General features: G+C 39.4%; 1 protein-coding gene across 14 annotated transcripts in view; it reads right to left on the bottom strand.

The window, feature by feature from the left end:
• The window catches only part of DEUP1 (deuterosome assembly protein 1), a 143,732-nt gene that overhangs the window by 7,482 nt on the left and 113,967 nt on the right, over window positions 1-22,283 (bottom strand). For 11 of the 14 annotated variants that reach the window (XM_086383230.1, XM_086383229.1, XM_086383237.1 and 8 more), the window contains one exon: window positions 18,920-19,034. The exons of the other annotated variants lie outside the window; for them this stretch is intronic. In XM_086383230.1, coding sequence (XP_086239356.1) covers window positions 18,920-19,034 — 115 coding nt within the window. The remainder of the gene's footprint in view (window positions 1-18,919; window positions 19,035-22,283) is intronic. 14 annotated transcript variants of the gene reach the window in all.

Genomic DNA, 22,283 nt, shown 5'->3' with positions numbered 1-22,283 from the left:
GAGCTGACTGTGGCTCAGATCATGAACTCCTTATTGCCAAATTCAGACTTAAATTGAAGAAAGTATGGAAAACCACTAGACCTAAATAAAATCTCTTATGATTATACAGTGGAAGTGAGAAATAGATTTAAGGGACTAGATATGATACAGTGCCTGATGAACTATGGACAGAGGTTCGTGACATTGTACAGGAGACATGAATCAAGACCGTCCCCAAGAAAAAGAAATGCGAAAAAGCAAAATGGCTGTCTGAGGAGGCCTTACAAATAGCTGTGAAAAGAAGGGAAGTGAAAAGCAAAGGAGAAAAGGAAAGATATACCCATTTGAATGCAGAGTTCCAAAGAATAGCAAGGAGAGATAAGAAAGCCTTCCTCAGCATCAATGCAAAGAATTAGAGGAAAACAATAGAATGGGAAGGACTAGAGATCTCTGCAAGAAAATTAGAGATACCAAGGGAATATTTCATGCAAAGATGGGCTCAATAAAGGACAGAAATGGTATGGACCTAACAGAGGCAGAAGATATTAAGAAAAGGTGGCAAGAATACACAGAAGAACTATACAAAAAAGATCTTCACAACCCAGATAATCACGATGGTGTGATCACTCACACTCACCTAGAGCCAGACATCCTGGAATGTGAAGTCAAGTGGGCCTTAGGAAGCATCACTACGAACAAAGCTAGTGGAGGTCATGGAATTCCAGTTGAGCTATTTCAAATCCTGAAAGATGATGATGTGAAAGTGCTGTACTCAATATGTCAGAAAAGTTGGAAAACTCAGCAGTGGCCACAGGACTGGAAAAGGTCAGTTTTCATTCCAATCCCAAAGAAAGGCAATGCCAAAGAATGCTCAGACTACTGCTCAAAATTCTCCAAGCCAGGCTTCAGCAATACGTGAACTTCCAGATGTTCAAGCTGGTTTTAGAAAAGGCAGAGGAACCAGAGATCAAATTGCCAACATATGCTGGATCATTCAAAAAGCAAGAGAGTTCCAGAAAAACATCTATTTCTGCTTTATTGACTATGCCAAAGCCTTTGACTGTGTGGATCACAACAAACTCTGGAAAATTCTGAAAGAGATGGGCATACCAGATCACCTGACCTGCCTCTTGAGAAACCTGTATGCAGGTCAGGAAGCAACAGTTAGAACTGGACATGGAACAACAGACTGGTTCCAAATAGGAAAAGGAGCACATCAAGGCTGTATATTGTCAGCCTGCTTATTTAACTTATATGCAGAGTACATCATGAGAAACGCTGGGCTGGAAGAAGCACAAGCTGGAATCAAGATTGCTGGGAGAAATATCAATAACCTCAGATATGCAGATGACACCACCCTTATGGCAGAACGTGAAGAAGAACTAAAGAGCCTTTTGATGAAAATGAAAGTGGAGAGTGTAAAAGTTGGTTTAAAGCTCAACATTCAGAAAATGAAGATCATGGCATCTGGTCCCATCACTTCATGGGAAATAGATGGGGAAACAGTGTCAGACTTTATTATTTTGGGCTCCAAAATTACTGCAGATGGTGCTGCAGCCATGAAATTAAAAGACGCTTACTCCTTGGAAGGAAAGTTATGACCAACCTAGATAGCATATTAAAAAGCAGAGACATTACTTTGCCAACAAAGGTTCATCTCGTCAAGGCTATGATTTTTCCAGTGGTCATGTATGGATGTAGAGTTGGACTATAAAGTAAGCTGTGTGCCAAAGAATTGATGCTTTTGAACTGTGGTGTTGGAGAAGACTCTTGAGAGTCCCTTGGACTGCAAGGAGATCCAACCAGTCCATTCTGAAGGAGATCAGCCCTGGAATTTCTTTGGAGGGAATGATGCTAAAGCTGAAACTCCAGTACTTTGGCTACCTCATGCGAACAGTTGACTCATTGGAAAAGACTCTGATGCTGGGAGGGATTGGGGGCAGGAGGAGAAGGGGACGACAGAGGATGAGATGGCTGGATGGCATCACTGACTCGATGGACGTGGGTCTGAGTGAACTCCGGGAGTTGGTGATGGACAGGGAGGCCTGGCATGCTGCGATTCATGGGGTTGTGACGAGTCGGACACGACTGAGCGACTGAACTGAACTGAACTCATATGCAAATAAAATGGAAAACCTAGAAAAAATTCTTAGAAAGGTACCATCTCTCAAGACTGAATGAGGAAGAAACAGAAGGCATGAATAGACCAATTACAAGTACTGAAATTAAATCAGTAATTTTAAAGCTTCCAATAAATCAAAGTCCAGGACCAAATGGCTTCACCAGTAAATTCTACCAAACATTTAGGGAAGAGTTAAGACCTATCCTTCTGAAACTGTTCCAAAAAATTACAGAGGAAGGAACACTTCTGAACTCATTCTATGAGGCCACCATCACCCTGATAACAAAACCAGACAAAGATATCACAAAAAAAAACAAAACTACAGGCCAATATCACTGATGAACTTGTATGCAAAAATCCTCAACAAAGTACTAGCAAACCAGCTCCAACAATATTCCACCATCAAGTAAGATTTATACCAAGGATACAAGAATTTTTCAATACATTCAAATCAATCAACGTGATATACCACATTAACACATTGAAGAATAAAAACCATATGATCATCCCAATAGATGCAGAAGGAGCTTTTGATAAAATTCAACATTCATCTATGATAAAAACTTTCCAGAAAGTGAAAGAAACCTCAGTGGCATAAGGGGCATACATGACAACCCCCCATCTAACATCATACTAAATGGTGAAAAGCTGGAAGCATTCCCTCTAAGATCAGAAACAAGACAAGGATGCTCACTCTTGTCACATTTATTCAACACAGTTTTAGAAGTCCTAGCCATAGCAATCAGAAAAAAAAAAAGAAATAAAAGATTCCAAATTGGAAAGAAGTAAAATAGTCACTGTTTGTAGATGACATGATGCTATACATAGGAAATCCTAAACATGCTACCAGTAAACTAGAGCTCATCAATGAATCTGGTAAAGTTTCAGGATATGAAATTAATATACAGAAATCTGTTGCATTTCTATACACTAACAATGAAATGTAAGAAAAAAATTAAGGAAACAATCATATTTACTATTACATCAAAAAGAATAAAATACCTAGGAATAAACCTACCTAAGGAGGCAAAAGAACTATACTCCAAAAACTATAGGACAATATTGAAAGAATTGAAGATCACACAAACAGATGGAGAGATATATCATGTTCTTAGATTGGAAGAATGAACATTGTTAAAATTACCATATTACCCAAGGCAATCTACCGATTCAATGCAATTCCTATCAAGTTACTAATAGTGTTTTGACAGAACTAGAACAAAGAATTTTTAAATTTGCATGGAAACACAAAAGTCTCCAAAGAGCCAAAACAATCTTGAGAAAGAAGCATGGGGCTGGAGGAATCATACTCCCTATGAAGCTACTGTAATTAAGGCGGTATGGAACCGGCACAAAATCAGACACATAAATCAGTGGAACGATAGGAAGCCCAGAAATAAACCCATACATTTATGATCAGTGAATCTATGGCAAAGGAGGCAGTAATAGACAATGGATAAAAGATAGCCTCTTCAATAAATGGTGCTAGGAAAACTAGACAGCTACAGGTAAAAGACCGAAATTAGAAGATTCTCTATCACTATGTACAAAAATTAAAAATGGTTTACTTCTTTTCCAATTTGGATTCCTTTTATTTCTTTTTCTGCTCTGATTGCTGTGGCCAGAACTTCCAAAACCATGTTGAATAGTAATGGTGAAAGTGGGCGCCCTTGTCTTGTTCCTGACTTTAGGGGAAATGCTTTCAATTTTTCACCATTGAGGATAATGTTTGCTGTGGGTTTGTCATATATAGCTTTTATTATGTTGAGGTATGTTCCTTCTATTCCTGCTTTCTGGAGAGTTTTTATCATAAATGGATGTTGAATTTTGTCAAAGGCTTTCTCTGCATCTATTGACATAATCATATGGTTTTTATTTTTCAATTTGTTAATGTGGTGTATTACATTGATTGATTTGCAGATATTGAAGAATCCTTGCATCCCTGGGATAAAGCCCACTTGGTCATGGTGTATGATCTTTTTAATGCGTTGTTGGATTCTGATTGCTAGAATTTTGTTAAGGATTTTTGTATCTATGTTCATCAGTGATATTGGCCTGTAGTTTTATTTTTTTGTGGCATCTTTGTCAGGTTTTGGTATTAGGTGATGGTGGCTGCAGGTGACATGATCCTCTACATAGAAAACCCTAAAGACTCCACCAGAAAATTACCAGAACTAATCAATGAATATAGTAAAGTTGCAGGATATAAAATCAACACACAGAAATCCCTTGCATTCCTATACACTAATAATGAGAAAATAGAAAGAGAAATTAAGGAAACAATTCCATTCAGCATTGCAACAAAAAGAATAAAATACTTACGAATACATCTACCTAAAGAAACTAAAGACCTATATATGCTATGCTATGCTAAGTCACTTCAGTCATGTCCGACTCTGTGTGACTCCATAGACGGCAGCCCACTAGGCTTCCCCGTCCCTGGGATTCTCCAGGCAAGAACACTGGAGTCGGTTGCCATTTCCTTCTCCAATGCAGGAAAGTGAAAAATGAAAATGAAGTCGCTCAGTCGTGTCGGACTCTTCAAGACCCCATGGACTGCAGCCTACCAGGCTCCTCTGTCCATGGGATTTTCCAGGCAAGAGTAGTGGAGTGGGGTGCTATTGCCTTCTCCGAAAGACCTATATATAGAAAACTATAAAACACTGGTGAAAGAAATCAGAGAGGACACTAATAGATGGAGAAATATACCATGTTCGTGGATTGGGAGAATCAATATAGTGAAAATGAGTATACTATCCAAAGCAATTTATAGATTCAATGCAATCCCTATCAAGCTACCAACGGTATTCTTCACAGAGCTAGAACAAATAATTTCACAATTTGTGTGGAAATACAAAAAACCTCGAATAGCCAAAGCAATCTTGAGAAAGAAGAATGGAACTGGAGGAATCAACCTACCTGACTTCAGGCTCTACTACAAAGCCACAGTCATCAAGACAGTATGGTACTGGCACAAAGACAGAAATATAGATCAATGGAACAAAATAGAAAGCCCAGAGATAAATCCACGCACCTATGGACACCTTCTCTTTGACAAAGGAGGCAAGAATATACAATGGATTAAAGACAATCTCTTTAACAAGTGGTGCTGGGAAAACTGGTCAACCACTTGTAAAAGAATGAAACTAGAACACTTTCTAACACCATACACAAAAATAAACTCAAAATGGATTAAAGATCTAAACGTAAGACCAGAAACCACAAAACTCCTAGAGGAGAACATAGGCAAAACACTCTCCGACATACATCACAGCAGGATCCTCTATGACCCACCTCCCAGAATATTGGAAATAAAAGCAAAAATAAACAAATGGGACCTAATTAAAATTAATAGTTTCTGCACAACAAAGGAAACTATAATCAAGGTGAAAAGACAGCCTTCAGAATGGGAGAAAATAATAGCAAATGAAGCAACAGACAAACAACTAATCTCAAAAATATACAAGCAACTCCTACAGCCCAACTCCAGAAAAATAAATTACCCAATCAAAAAATGGGCCAAAGAACTAAATAGACATTTCTCCAAAGAAGACATACAGATGGCTAACAAACACATGAAAAGATACTCAACATCACTCATTATCAGAGAAATGCAAATCAAAACCACGATGAGGTACCATTTCATGCCAGTCAGAATGGCTGTGATCCAAAAGTCTACAAGCAATAAATTCTGGAGAGGGTGTGGAGAAAAGGGAACCCTCTTACACTGTCGGTGGGAATGCAAACTAGTACAGCCACTATGGAGAACAGTGTGGAGATTCCTTTAAAAACTGGAAATAGAACTGCCTTATGACCCAGCAATCCCACTGGTGGGCATACACACTGAGGAAACCAGAATTGAAAAAGACACGTGTACCCCAATGTTCATCGCAGCACTGTTTATAATAGCCAGGACATGGAAGCAACCTAGATGTCCATCAGCAGATGAATGGATAAGAAAGCTGTGGTACATATACACAATGGAGTATTACTCAGCCATTAAAAAGAATACATTTGAATCAGTTCTAATGAGGTGGATGAAACTGGAGCCTATTATACAGAGTGAAGTAAGCCAGAAAGAAAAACACCAATACAGTATACTAATGCATATATATGGAATTTAGAAAGATGGTAACAATAACCATGTATATGAGACAGCAAAAGAGACACTGATGTATAGAACAGTCTTTTGGACTCTGTGGGAGAAGGCGAGGGTGGGATGATTTGGGAGAATGGCATTGAAACATGTATAATATCATATATGAAATGAGTTGCCAGTCCAGGTTCGATGCAGGATACAGGAAGCTTGGGGCTGGTGCACTGGGATGACCCAGAGGGATGGTACGGGGAGGGAGGAGGGAGGAGGGTTCAGGATGGGGAACACATGTATACCTGTGGCAAATTCATTTTGATATATGGCAAAACCAATACAATATTGTAAAGTTAAAAAATAAAATTAAATTAAAAAAAGAAAAAAATATATAAATGGTTTAAAGATCTAAATGTAAACCCAGATACTATAAAACTCCTATAGGAAAACATAGGCAGAATATTCTACGACATAAATTGCAACAATATCTTTTTGGATATATCTCCTAAAGCAATGGAACAAAAGAAAAAATAAATAAGTGGGACCTAATAAGCCTTAAAAGCTTTCTCAGGAAAGGAAACAATAAAGAAAATGGAAATACAACCTACAGAATGGGGGAAGATATTTGCAAGCAATGTGACCAACAAAGGCCTAATTTCTAAAATATGCAAACTATTTATACAGCTCAATGACCAAACAAAAAATCAAAGCAAAAAATGAGTAGAAGACCTAAACAGACATTTCTCCAAAGAAGACATACAGATGGTCAACAAGCACATGAAGAGATGCTCAATATACCTAATTATTTGTTGTCTTTCAGTTGTTAGGTCATGTCCATCATTTTGTGACCCCATAGACTGCACTGGTAATTATTAGAGAAATACAAATCAAAACTACAATGAGGTCTACCTCACACAGGTCATAATGGCCATCAACAAAAAGTCTATAAATATAAGTGCTGGAGGGGGTGTGGAGAAAAGGGCACCCTCCTACACTGTTGGTGGCAATGTAATGGTGCAGCCACTGCGGACAATAGCATCGAGGTTCCTTAAAAAACTAAAAACAGGGTTACTATCTGATCCAGCAATCCTATTCTTGGGCATATATCTGGAAAAGATGAAAACTCTAATTTATACAGATGTATGCACCCCAGTGTTTATGGCAGCACTATAACACAGTTTGCCACAGTCAATGCATGGAAGCAACCTAAATAATGACTAGATAAAGAATATGTGTCATGTATCTATATACATACACACATAACACACACAATGGAATATTACTCAGGCATAAAAAGAATGAAATAATTCAATTTGTAGCAACATGGATGGATCTAGAGATTATCATACTAAATGATGTAAGTCAGACAAAGACAGATGTCACAGTATCACTTATTACTGGAATCTAAAAAAAATGACGTGAATTCATTCAGAGCAGAAATAGACTCAGACATAGAAAACAAACTTATGGTTATCAAAGAAAAGTGGGGGAGGGACAAATTGGAAATTTGGGATTAACAGATAAAGACTACTTGTATAAAATCAACAAGGACCTGCTGTTTAGCACAGGGAACTATATTCAATATCTTGTAATAACCTATAATGGAAAAGAATCTAAAAAAAATAGACATGCATATATAACTGAATCACTCTGCTGTTCACTGGAAACAATGTAAATCAATATACGTCAATAGAAAACAAACAAACCCACACTGGCCAAGCTTCTTATCTCCAGGGGAACCAACTCTTTTGTACAATCCATGTTCCAAGCTCCTGGTGAGACCAGACTAAACTAATCTCTAACTAAGATCTCATCCTTATCTAGCCTTCCTCCCCTCCCCTAGCCTGCTTCCCTCATTCCTTCTGCTGAGAATACTACCTTAGTAAATCACTTTTACAAGAATCTTCATCTCAGGCTCTAGGAAACCTGACTTCAGACTCATCACTTCCTAGATTCTGGCTCGAGTGACTGGATGACATCAATGCTAGTTATGGAGGGAGAAAGGAAAGACAGTAAAGAGGCCCATTAAGGGTAATGTCTTAGTTACTTTTGATCCCCCAGATTCTAGCACAGGTATGCTTTCGATAATTTTTTGAAATAATATATTAATGAAGGAATATATTCAAGTCTGAATAATGCTGAGTTAGAGGTGACTTGGGACACAGACTGTCAAGTAGACGGTGGGATATATCAGTCCTGATTTCAGAAGACAGGTGTGGACCAGAGAGGTATATTTGGAAGTTATAGGTAATAATTAAAGCTGTGACTCTGATTGAAATCATCCAGACCTGAAAATAAGAGAAGAGGAAGAAATGGAAAAATGGAATCCTGGGGAACACTTCACTTTAGGCACCCACTCCCACGGTCACATTCTTGACACTATCGTCATGATAACTGCATTACTTACTAATGGAGATTTTATGTAACCCACCTAGTATGCTTCCAACTGACTTAGTCTAGTATTCCCACTCTCTCATATCTAACTGTCTCATATCTCTCTTTTCTAACTCTGCTCACATTCCATATCCATCATGATAGCCATTCAGCAATGTGCCCCTCCCTTTATCCTAGCTCCATGCTAGACACATGGTAAAACTCAGGCTGAATTAAAACTGCTTGCACCAAGCATGTACCTGAGCAGTTGAATGCTGGGCAAGTGAATGGAGGAGAAATTACATCACACAGGGACTAGTTTCACTTAAAATTCATGAGCGCAAATTCACATGGTCAGTGAGCACCGCCTGGCCATTCTCCTGCACTTCCCTAGTATACTCACTTTCTTAATCACGGCCACACAGCCTTGCCTCTTTCTCAGGACCTTCATTCCTCCGTGCCACTCACACTTAGAGCCGTATTTTAGGCCACACTGTTTCAGAGACCCTTCCTTCTACCTACACTGTGGATTCTATTCCGTCTTACCTTAATGACCTTGCTTCTACAAATAAACCTTACCCCTTGGATCCCACTCCACCTCTTTCACCACCAGATGTTCCTCCTCTCTTTGAAGATTCCCATTGGAGCACTAAACATTATGGTCTAAGCTTTGTCTTGGGACAGCATCTCCATTTACACACCACCCTTATGGCAGAAAGTGAAGAGGAACTAAAAAGCCTCTCGATGAAAGTGAAAGAGGAGAGTGAAAAAGTTGGCTTAAAGCTCAACATTCAGAAAACGAAGATCATGACATCTGGTCCCACCGCTTCATGGGAAATAGATGCGGAAACAGTGGAAACAGTGTCGACTTTATTTTTTTGGGCTCCAAAATCACTGCAGATGGTGACTGCAGCCATGAAATTAAAAGACGCTTACTCTTTGGAAGGAAAGTTATGACCAACCTAGACAGCATATTCAAAAGCAGAGACATTACTTTGCCAACAAAGGTCCATCTAGTCAAAGCTATGATTTTTCCTGTGGTCATGTATGGATGTGAGAGTTGGACTGTGAAGAAGGCTGAGCGCCGAAGAATTGATGCTTTTGAACTGTGGTGTTGGAGAAGACTCTTGAGAGTCCCTTGGACTGCAAGGAGATCCAACCAGTCCATTCTGAAGGAGATCAGCCCTGGGATTTCTTTGGAAGGAATGATGCTAAAGCTGAAACTCCAGTACTTTGGCCACCTCATGCGAAGAGTTGACTCATTGGAAAAGACTCTGATGCTGGGAGGGATTGGGGGCAGGAGGAGAAGGGGACGACAGAGGATGAGATGGCTGGATGGCATCACTGACTCGATGGACATGAGTCTGAGTGAACTCCGGGAGTTGGTGAAGGACAGGGAAGCCTGGTGTGCTGCAATTCATGGGGTCGCAAAGAGTCAGACACAACTGAGCGACTGAACTGAACTGAACTAAAGTATTATCATCTAGTCTGATAGATTTAAGTATCAGCCTCATGCTAATTAAAATGCCCTTTTTTTATTTCCAGCTCTGGTCTATTCCTTGAACACCAGATTCACATATCCTATTGCTTGTTTAATTTGCATGTTCAGTAAACACTTAAGTTTAAATGTCTAACCTGGAAATAATGAATTTTCTCCACTAACACTGCTCCTTCCTAGTCTTCCGTGTCAGAGAGTGGTGCTACTATGTACCTGAGGCTCAAGCGGAGAACCTACGAGTCATCTCTGAGTCTTTTCTTTCCACCGCCAATCCACTGTCAAGTCTCATTTGCTCTCCAAAATATTTCCTGGATCCAACACCTCCTGGCTCCGCCGCAACTGTTCCAAAGCCAGCAGCACCATCTCTTGCTTTGACTATTGAAATAGCCTGACAGTTGTTCTCTCCACTTCTACCTCTGCCCATCTATAATTTATTTGGCAGTCAAATGGATCTTCAAAAGATTTTTAAAACAGATTATATTTTCTACCATTTGCAACTTTCTCATGGCTTCCCACTGCTTTAAAATAAACTCCCAACTGCTTCCCATGGCCACTGTCTCTACAGACCTGGAGTTCTCCTGCCTATTTCTCTGTCCCTATTTCATTACACACTTCTTAGCTCCAGACCACACACTTCCCCTTTTCTGGTTCTCAAACTTAACAAACTTTGTTTTGCCAAACAGATTTGACCCGGTCATTCCATCTGCCCAAAACTCTCTACTTCCAGGTTTTTGTAAGGCTGGATCCTTTTTTGTTATTTAAGTTTCAACCTAAATGTCCCCTTCTCAGTAATCATTTTCCTAGCCACTTAAAGTCATCCCCCACTCTGTCATCAGTTCCTATCACATCATTTGCTATCTTTTCATCAATTTTTATAGTGTTTATAACTTTTTGATTTTTTAATTTGTTTGTAGTCATTAACTGTTCTCTCTCTTTTGAGATAAAATTTATATAAAGTAAGACTAACCATCTCAAAATGAACAATTTGGTGTGGATTTAGTATAGTCACAGTGTATTAAATATCTAGTTTCAAAGCATTTTCATCATCCCCAAAGGAAGCTGTACCCATCAAGCCTTGCTCCCTGGCTTTCCCATCCCCTTATACTCCTGGCAACCACCAACCTGCAATCTGTTTTAATCAGATTCACCTATTATGGGCATTTTATGCAATATATAACCTTTTGTGTCTTGTTTCCTTCAGGTAGCATGATATTATCCAGGTCCATCCACGTTATACATGTATCAGCACTTCTCTCCTTTTCATGACTGAATAGTGTTCCATTGTGTATACACGCCACTCTTCGTTTATCCATTCACCCACTGATGGAGTTCCCCTCTTTTTTCACCAGAGTGTAGACTTGTCTATCTCATCAATGAGTGTTTAGAACAGAACCTGCCATATAGTGAGTGCTCAATACATGTTTACTCCATCAGTGACTGAGTGAATGAGAAACACTAGTAGTTAAGGGACAGGTATACCGAGGGAGAACTTTGGAAGCAGACTGGGAAGGAGTGATCAGAAAGGCAACAGGAGAATCAGTGGAGAGTAGTGTCTTAGAAGTCAGAGAACATGATATCAAGAGAAAAAGATTAAGGAAGATGAGTTCTTTAAACTGTCTATTTACTTAACAGTGAGGATGTCATTGGTGGTCTGAGCAGGAACAGCACTGATGTGGAATAAAGAATGCAACAGTGGATGAAGTCACTGGACTCGGAATGGCGGTCTGGGCCGTGTCTTTCAGGAGCCTCCAGGGCTGCCATCACAGCCAACGTTCCCCGTGCCCAGACCTACAACAATAGAGAATTTTCTTTCCTGGATGACTCTCTAGTTATGAGCTCCTCAAGTAACAATGTAGAATTTTAGAGGTGGACAGAAATCCAGCGTTCATTAAGTTATACAATAGACACTCTTGCATGTCTTTTAAATGCCTACTAGTGCCAGGCATTATTTTTGGTGCTAGGGTTAAAACAGCAAGCAAAAACAGAAAAAATCCTACTTTAATGGAGCTTAAATTCTAGAGGAAGGAGGCAAACAAAATATGTTATAGTAAAGTACTATGGATAAAACAAAAAATAGAATATGATGAGGGAGGTGCTACTGTTCCTCAGGTGTTTCTGATGAGGTGATATTTAAGCAGAAACTAATCATCCTAAAGTCACCTGATATTAGAACAGTGAAGTCACGTCATGTGCATGCTGTCATGTCCGACTCTTCGTGACCCCATGGTCTGTAGCCCACCTGGCTCTTCTGTCCAGGGAATTTTTCAGGCAAGAATACTGAAGTGAGTTGCAATGAAGCCTTTGGCAATTTATCACTTTTTTTCCCCCTCTTGCTGGGTTGGATTATGTGTTTACTTTGGAGTCCTTAAAGCGAGAAGTTTTGTTGATACAGAACTTGCTAAGTCCTCTTGGAGGTTCCCTTAGCTTAAATGAGGAAGTTTATTTACTTTATTGTTATGGAATTTTATTTTGTTCAGATAATTTTGACATTTTATGTTGAGATGAAACAAAAGAGCATTGCTGGGCTTTCAGTTCAGTTCAGTCGCTCAGTCGGGTCCGACTCTTCGCAACCCCACGAACCACAGCACACCAGGCCTCCCTGTCCATCACCAACTCCCAGAGTCCACCCAAACCCATGTCCATTGAGTCGGTGATGCCATCCAACCATCTTACCCTCTGTTGTCCCCTTCTCCTCCTGCCTTCGGTCTTTTCCAGCATCAGGGTCTTTTCAAATAAGTCAGCTCTTTGCATCGGGTGGCCAAAGTATTGGAGTTTCAGCTTCAACATCAGTCCTTCCAATGAACACTCAGGACTGATCTCCTTTAGGATGGACTGGTTGAGATCTCTAAAACTTCCAGAGTTGATGGTTTTAAGTCTTCCTCTTCCACAACAGCTTAAATCTTACTACCAGTCTCTCCCAAAGCAGCTGACAGATTCCAGAAAGGCAGAGAAGTGTTCATGACATGCCTCGACCAGCTCAAACATTTTCTGTCTTTTGTTTGTTTGTTTGTTATTGTTGTTTATTTTTATCACTGTACCCAATATTGGTATATCATGGACAGGCAGTGAAAAATTACATAATACACTTTGAATACAAGTGAAGGTAACTGCAAGAGCACTACTAGTTTCTGAGGTAAAAAACCTACATATCTTTAAAAACTGTGATTATGTTCAACAAAACAAATCACAAGGTAGAAAATTTCAGCAAAGAACTGGAAACTAAAAAAAAAAAAAAATCAAATGAAAATTCAGGAACAGAAAAAAAAAATTAACCTACAGTATGAGGCCACTTCCTCAAGGCTGGGAGCAGTGGCTCTTTATGCACAGAAAACAACACAGGAAAGAGAACAGGGAATGCGGAATTTAAAACCTTTCCCATCTGTTTTACCAGGACAGCATAATCGGGTACCAAAGCTTGACAAGCATAACAACGAAACATTACAGGCTAATTTCTCTCATGAACATAAAGCAAAACTCTAAACCAATATGAACAGATCAACTCCAGTGATCGAGTGTGGTTTATTCTAAGAATTCCAATGTTGGGTTAACAATCTAACATCAGGAAAAAAAAAATGCTACATTAACAGATCAAAGAAGAAATTATATGGTCATTTCAACAGCACAGGAAAAAGCAATTGATAAATTCAATACCAATTTGTGAAAACAAATTTAGCAACCTAGGAATAAAAGGAACTTCTTAATCTTTTAATAAGGAACCTGCAAAATATTTATAGCAAATATTACGCACAATAGTGGCATATTGAATGTTTTCCCTTTGCAATTGAAAATGAGAGAAAGATGCTGGCAATATCACTTCTACTGCTTTACATTTACTAGAGGTCTTGTGTACAATAAGGCAAGAACAACAAAAAAAAAGTATAAAGATTTGAAAGTAGGAAGTCTGCTGCTGCTGCTGCTATGTTGCTTCAGTCGTGTCCGACTCTGTGCAACCCCATAGGCAGCAGCCCACCAGGCTCCCCGTCCCTGGGATTCTCCAGGCAAGAACACTGGAGTGGGTTGCCATTGCCTTCTCCAATGCATGAAAGTGAAAAGTGAAAGTAAGTCGCTCAGTTGTGTCCGACTCTTAACGACCCCATGGACTGCAGCCTACCAGGCTCCTCCATCCATGGGATTTTCCAGGCAAGAGTACTGGAGTGGGGTGCCATTGCCTTCTCTGAAAGTAGGAAGTTTAGCTATCATTATTTTGATTCTGAGTATAGAAAATCCAAAGGAATCTCTAGAACTGGAAAACACTGTGTGCTTAGTCACTCAGTTGTGGCTGACTCTTTGCATTCTTATGGATTGTAGCCCGCCAGGCTCCTTTATCCATGGGGATTCTCCAGACAAGAATACTGGAGTGGGTTGCCATGCCCTCCTCCAGGGGATCTCCCTGACCCAGGGATCGAACTCAGGTCTCCTGCATTGCAGGTGGATTCTTTACCGTCCAAGCCACCAGGGAATTTTGATTCTAAATATAGACAATCCAAAAGAATCTATAGAATTGGAAACCATATATAAATCAAATTGAATATTTCCATGGGAAATGGGACTGAGGTTGTTCCTTGCACCATATGCAAAAATTGATTCCACGTCTATACTTAAGTAAAAAAAAAAAAAAAAAAAAGAGCCAAAGCTTCTAAAAGATAAATAGATAATATTTTTTATAACTTTGGGACAAGCAACAGTTATAAATAAGACACCAAAAATATCAAGCATAAAAAAAATTTATAAGTATGAACACATTAAAATTAGGAACTTCTGATTATCAAAACATTCTATTAAGTGAGAAGGCAAGTATGAATGGGAGAAGATATTTGTAATACCTATAACCACCAACGGGTTTAAATCTAGAATATACAAATAACTTCTATAAATCAATAAGACAATTCAATAGAAAATTAGATAAGCAAATCAAATAGATATCAAATATCAAAATAGTCAATACATTTATGAGAGGCACTCACCTCATTAGTCTCCAGGAAGTAAGAATTAAAGTCACAAGATGTTACTACCCACTGACCATGGGCTTCCCAGATGGCACTAGTGGTAAAGAACCTGCCTGTCAAATGCAGGTGACAAAAGAGACCCCCGTTCCATCCCTGGGTCAGGAAGACCCCCTGGAGGAGGGCATGGCAACCCACTCCAGTGTTCTTGCCTGGAGAATCCCGTGGACAGAGGAGCCTGGTGGGCTACAGTCCATGGGGTCACAAAGAGTCAGACATGACTGAGCAACTGAGCATGCATGCATGCACCCACTGACCATGAGAGTTAAAATTAAGACCAATAACAGTTAAAAACTGCTGGAAAGAATAGAGAAAAGGAGAATACTCACACACTACTTATAGGGCTGTGAACTGACTCAAACAGGAAGAGAGCTTGACAGTACATGCTAAAGCTGACCTTGTACATATTCTGTGACCTAGCAACTCTGAGTGAGGTGGCTCAGTGGTAAAGAATCCATTTGCCAATGTAGGAGACATTGGTTTGATCCCTGGGTCAGGAAGATCCCTTGGTGAAGGAAATGGCAACCCACTCCAGTATTCTAACCTGGGAAATCCCATGGACAGAAGAGCCTGGCAGGCTACAGTCCACAGACTTGCAAAGACACAACTTAGCAACTCAACAACAACAATATTTCGTTCTTAGGTATAGATCCAACGGAAACGTGTACACATGTGCACCAAAGGACACTTACAAGGATGTTTTTAGGAAAAGTATTTGTAATCACCTCTGAACAGGAAATAATTCAAATGTAGAAAATGCACTGGTCATAACAAACACCCTCTTCCAACAACACAAGAGAAGACTCTATACATGGACACCACCAGATGGTCAACACCGAAATCAGATTGATTATATTCTTTGCAGCCAAAGATGGAGAAGCTCTATACAATCAGCAAAAACAAGACCAGGAGCTGACTGTGGCTCAGACATGAACTCCTTATTGCCAAATTCAGACTTAAATTGAAGAAAGCAGGGAAAACCACTAGACCATTCAGGTATGACCTAAATCAAATCCCTTATGATTATACAGTGGAAGTGAGAAATAGATTTAAGGGCCTAGATCTGATAGATAGAGTGCCTGATGAACTATGGAATGAGGTTCGTGACATTGTACAGGAGACAGGGATCAAGACCATCCCCATGGAAAAGAAATGCAAAAAAGCAAAATGGCTGTCTGGGGAGGCCTTACAAATAGCTGTGAAAAGAAGAGAAGTGAAAAGCAAAGGAGAAAAGGAAAGATATAAACATCTGAATGCAGAGTTCCAAAGAGTAGCAAGAAGAGATAAGAAAGCCTTCTTCAGCGATCAATGCAAAGAAATAGAGGAAAACAACAGAATGGGAAAGACTAGGGATCTCTTCAAGAAAATCAGAGATACCAAAGGAACATTGCATGCAAAGATGAGCTCGATAAAGGACAGAAATGGTACGGACCTAACAGAAGCAGAAGATATTAAGAAGAGATGGCAAGAACACACAGAAGAACTGTACAAAAAAGATCTTCATGACCAAGATAATCACAATGGTGTGATCACTGACCTAGAGCCAGACATCCTGGAATGTGAAGTCAAGTGGGCCTTAGAAAGCATCACTATGAACAAAGCTAGTGGAGGTGATGGAATTCCAGTTGAGCTATTCCAAATCCTGAAAGATGATGCGGTGAAAGTGCTGCACTCAATATGCCAGCAAATTTGGAAAACTCAGCAGTGGCCACAGGACTGGAAAAGGTCAGTTTTCATTCCAATCCCAAAGAAAGGCAATGCCAAAGAATGTTCAAACTACCACACAATTGTACTCATCTCACACGCTAGTAAAGTAATGCTCAAAATTCTCCAAGCCAGGCTTCAGCAATATGTGAACCGTGAACTTCCTGATGTTCAAGCTGGTTTTAGAAAAGGCAGAGGAACCAGAGAGCAAATTGCCAACATCCGCTGGATCACATAAAAAGCAAGAGAGTTCCAGAAAAACATCTATTTCTGCTTTAGTGACTATGCCAAAGCCTTTGACTGTGTGGATCACAATAAACTGTGGAAAATTCTGAAAGAGATGGGAATACCAGACCACCTGATCTGCCTCTTGAGAAAGTTGTATGCAGGTCAGGAAGCAACAGTTAGAACTGGACATGGAACAACAGACTGGTTCCAAATAGGAAAAGGAGTTCATCAAGGCTGTATATTGTCACCCTGTTTATTTAACTTATATGCAGAGTACATCATGAGAAACGCTGGATTGGAAGAAACACAAACTGAAATCAAGATTGCCGGGAGAAATATCAATAACCTCAGATATGCAGATGACACCACCCTTATGGCAGAAAGTGAAGAGGAACTCAAAAGCCTCTTGATAAAAGTCAAAATGGAGACTGAAGAAGTTGGCTTACAGCTCAACATTCAGAAAACGAAGATCATGACATCTGGTCCCACCACTTCATGGGAAATAGATGGTAAAACAGTGGAAACAGTGTCAGACTTTATTTTTCTGGGCTCCAAAATCAATGCAGATGGTGACTGCAGCCATGAAATTAAAAGACGCTTACTCCTTGGAAGGAAAGTTATGACCAACCTAGATAGCATGTTCAAAAGCAGAGACATTACTTTGCCAACAAAGGTTCGTCTAGTCAAGGCTATGGTTTTTCCTGTAGTCATGTATGGATGTGAGAGTTGGACTGTGAAGAAGGCTGAGCGCCAAAGAATTGATGCTTTTGAACTGTGGTGTTGGAGAAGACTCTTGAGAGTCCCTTGGACTGCAAGGAGATCCAACCAGTCCATTCTGAAGAAGATCAGCCCTGGGATTTCTTTGGAAGGAATGATGTTAAAGCTGAAACTCCAGTACTTTGGCCACCTCATGTGAAGAGTTGACTCATTGGGAAAGACTCTGATGCTGGGAGGGATTGGGGGCAGGAGGAGAAGGGGACGACAGAGGATGAGATGGCTGGATGGCATCACTGACTCGATGGACCTGAGTCTGAGTGAACTCCGGGAGTTGGTGATGGACAGGGAGGCCTGGTGTGCTGCGATTCATGGGGTCGCAGAGAGTCGGACACGACTGAGCGACTGATCTGATCTGATCTGATCTGATGTCAATAGTGGAATGGATAAATTGTATCATTATGGATAATCATATCATTATATATGGTATATATATATAATGTAATACTAATAGAGAAACAAAAGTGGATAAACTACAGCCAACAATATGGATAATGACTCTCATCAAACAATGTTCAAACAACGGTGGGAGAAAGAATCCATACAAAAGAACACACGCAGCATGATACAATTTATCTAAAATTTACAAATGGCTACAACCAAGTTATGACTTAAAAGGTCAGGACAGTGGTTATCTTGGGAGCAGGCTGGAGTGACTGGAAGGGCGTGGGAAGGGGGCCTCTGGAACGCTACTAATGCTCTGTTTATTACCTGGGTGGCAGCTGCACTGCTCTGTTGCCTTTTCAATAATTCATCAAGCTGTCCAATTCTGATTTGTGCATCTTTCTGTATGTATGTCAGAGTCAGTAAAAGAGATTTTTTTTTTAAAACAGTCACAAAAGATCACTTGTAGCTCTTTAAAATATACAGATCTTTAAGGCTCATGGAATGTCCAGAAGTGACTTGCATATTTAAAAGTCACCAGTAATTTCAGCCTGTACTTGAGGTGAAATACTTCACGAAACATTATGGATGCTTTTCCTTCTATAGATAGTCACTGCTGAATTACTTGCAGACCCATCTTGGAGTCTTATTTAAAGAGCAATATATTTTTTTAAACTACTCTGTACATATCAGTAATATCAGTATCAGTGTAAGAGTATTCACTCCATAAAGGAGAAAATAGTAACCAATAGTCAGCAACTCACCATGGGGAATACTTCCTCATCACTAACCAAAGGACTGGTTATTTCTTTGGTTTGAAATGGCAAAGACGGCAATGGAGGTGTTGCGCTTCTGTTTGGCTCACGATCGTGGTTAAATCTAAAAGAGAAGGACTGGTTGTCATTATTGATACCAAGGTCACCTGCTTATTTATGGAGCTAAGAATTTAAATTTCTCTGATTTCTAACTGTGGGGAAAGCACAATAAAATATTTGGGCTTGTTATCTGGGTATGTCTTTGAAAATAATTTTGCTGACAATTTCTATTCCACTTAAAAGACTTAGAACAATTAATAATGAAGCAGGAAACTTTCATAATTGCTAAAAATATTCTGCCATTCTTATTGCCTATATTGTTTCTCTTTCTGTGTTTTACTGTTTTGTCTCTTTGCTATTTAATTAAATGACATTAAACCAGTATGAGAAAAAATTTTTAAACAGCTAACACGGCTACCCTTGACAATTCTAAACAGACACTCTTTTCCTATTCTCATTTTACTTAACCTCACTGGCTTTCTTAACATAATTGTTCTCTTTTTTTTTTCACACTAGAATAAGTCTCCATACAATAATAATAATTATAATTTATGTCGAGCTTAATAATTTATAGTATGTTTTCAATTTACATTATCTCCTAAACTCCTCCACACTTAGTTGTATGACCTTGAGCAACAGGTAACTATATTTACCTGTAACTTTAATTTTTTCATTTATAAAAAAGGGTTGTTATGAGAATTGAACTCCACAGTTTGATGAAAAGCACAGTATAGAATTGGTTGTTTGTGCCAAAATATAGGGTAGAAGATTAGACTGAATAAAATACCAGTGGGATTTTAAATTTTGGTGTGCTGACTAAACAAATGAATAATAAAATAAACAAACCAACTTACCCTAAAATTTTACACAAAAAGGTCCTAACAGTATGGGCTGTTTGGAACTAAATAAGTATCTTCTCTGAATATTAATTCATGAAAATGGGGTTTAATCAAAATCATCAAAGACCATGGAAACATAAAAATCCTTTCAATTTAAAGTTATTTATTTTTACTAACAATTCAAATTCTCTACAGGTATTGATTAACCATTTTCAAAGTCTTCATATTTTAACTTTACACAGTTTAAAAAATTTACATTATTTTTCTCTGTTCTTATCCAAAGACTATCTATCTATATAGACTTCTTTTATTATGCAAACGTTTTCAAAGCTATGCATACAAATAGCAATAAAAGTTAAGTGAGGCATCTGTAAACTAGTACATAAAAACAAAACATGGTTTCCATTTTTATTTATCTTGAAATGGATTTTTTTTAATCCATTCTTCCAAACCATAATTACCATGGAAACAGAACAGCAAATTAAACTGAAATAACATGGTTTATGATGTGCAAAATAAAATGAAACATCCCACAATTCAAATAGAATTATAACAATTGCCTTGTACATCTGCATAGAATCTTCAGTTGAACCTTTTAATCTGAATGAGTCCATCTATACTTCAAAGCACAGTGGAAAAAAATAAGATAATTATAGAAATGGTTCAAGAAATATACATCCCTCTGTAATCTCAATTATACAGAGATTTCAGGGAAAGTATTATTTGCCCTAAATTATCTAAATAATTATCCATTTTGCCTTGGATGTATAGATACAACTTTACGATCTTAATTACTAAAATTTATACATGAACATTTTCTTTATTGTAAGATCAATAAAGTGCAGAGAATGAAAAGGAAAGTTACATTATGAAGCAAAGCACTTTTGCTTTAAATCATCTTTATATGACAGAAAAGTTCTTCTTCAAGAATACAGCTATTCAAATACTTCATAAAACCAAAACCACCTTGCAAAAAAAATGCTAAGTATATCAATTTAAAAGCTATCTTAAAAATTATTTCAGAAAGCTTTTACTACCATCTCACAAGCTGGTCTGTTCCATAGACCCTATTGCAAGGCCTCTCCTTGCTTTGCCAGGAGGGCAGGAGCCGGCGTTTTTGTTGGAGAGAGCTCTACCCAACTCGGGCTGGCTTGAGGGCTGAGCCAACCGCACAGTTCACAGAGCCGTCCGTCTACACAGCCCTGGCCCTCCGTTGAGTTTACAAGCCTCCCTGGGCTACATACAGTGTACTGTCTTCAGCACGAAAGGGGATCCCTTGACAAACTAGGCTGATTTACCACTTCTGGCCTCCCCTTCTAACACTCCACATAACACGCCTGATTCCATTATTTCCGAGCCTGGAACCCTTCAGGCTACTGTGTTTTTCTCTCCTGAGCAAGACCCTGGTGCAAAACTGACTCAGCTTACTTTTTTGCTTCTAGATAAATAACTATTCATTCCTTGACAAGAGATCCTGTAGAGTGATTATGACAAACCTGACTTTGTGGTGTTTTAGTGTTAGAAACTTTTAATTTCCTGACTAGGTCTGAAGCAGTTTTATTGATTAGCTTGTGATTACCAGTATCTTTGCAGCACATGATATAATTCTTAAAGCCATATATTCAGTTTTAAGTATGAACTATATATAGAGATAAAACTCCATCATACACTACAAAACTGATTTGCCATTAAAATTAGTTATATATTAATCGTTCTGGATACCACTATTCTAAGTTAGCTTGCAAATGATCCTTAAACTTCAAAACTCTAACTTAATTCTAAAAACGCTGAAAACATTGACTACCTCCATTGCCAGATTCAGTCTCATCTCATTCTTAGTCTTGTTTGTGTGTTTCTGGTCCCATCACACTGCTTGAGGATCTCAGCTCCCTGACCTGGGCCACAGCAGTGAAAGCCTGGAATCCTGACCATTAGGCCATCACACTGCTTGAGGATCTCAGCTCCCTGACCTGGGCCACAGCAGTGAAAGCCTGGAATCCTGACCATTAGGCCATCACACTGCTTGAGGATCTCAGCTCCCTGACCTGGGCCACAGCAGTGAAAGCCTGGAATCCTGACCATTAGGCCATCACACTGCTTGAGGATCTCAGCTCCCTGACCTGGGACCACAGCAGTGAAAGCCTGGAATCCTGACCATTAGGCCATCACACTGCTTGAGGATCTCAGCTCCCTGACCAGGGACCACAGAAGTGAAAGCCTGGAATCCTGACCATTAGGCCATGACACTGCTTGAGGATCTCAGCTCCCTGACCTGGGACCACAGCAGTGAAAGCCTGGAATCCTGACCATTAGGCCATCACACTGCTTGAGGATCTCAGCTCCCTGACCAGGGACCACAGCAGTGAAAGCCTGGAATCCTGACCATTAGGCCATGACACTGCTTGAGGATCTCAGCTCCCTGACCTGGGCCACAGCAGTGAAAGCCTGGAATCCTGACCATTAGGCCATCACAC

This window comes from Bos grunniens, chromosome 29 (assembly GCF_055505025.1).
Source record: "Bos grunniens cultivar Pamir isolate PY7600 chromosome 29, Bosgru_T2T1.0, whole genome shotgun sequence".
NCBI lineage: Eukaryota > Metazoa > Chordata > Mammalia > Artiodactyla > Bovidae > Bos > Bos grunniens.
The sequence above is the reverse complement of the archived record's forward strand: the minus strand, read 5'-3'. Positions and strand labels throughout refer to the sequence as shown.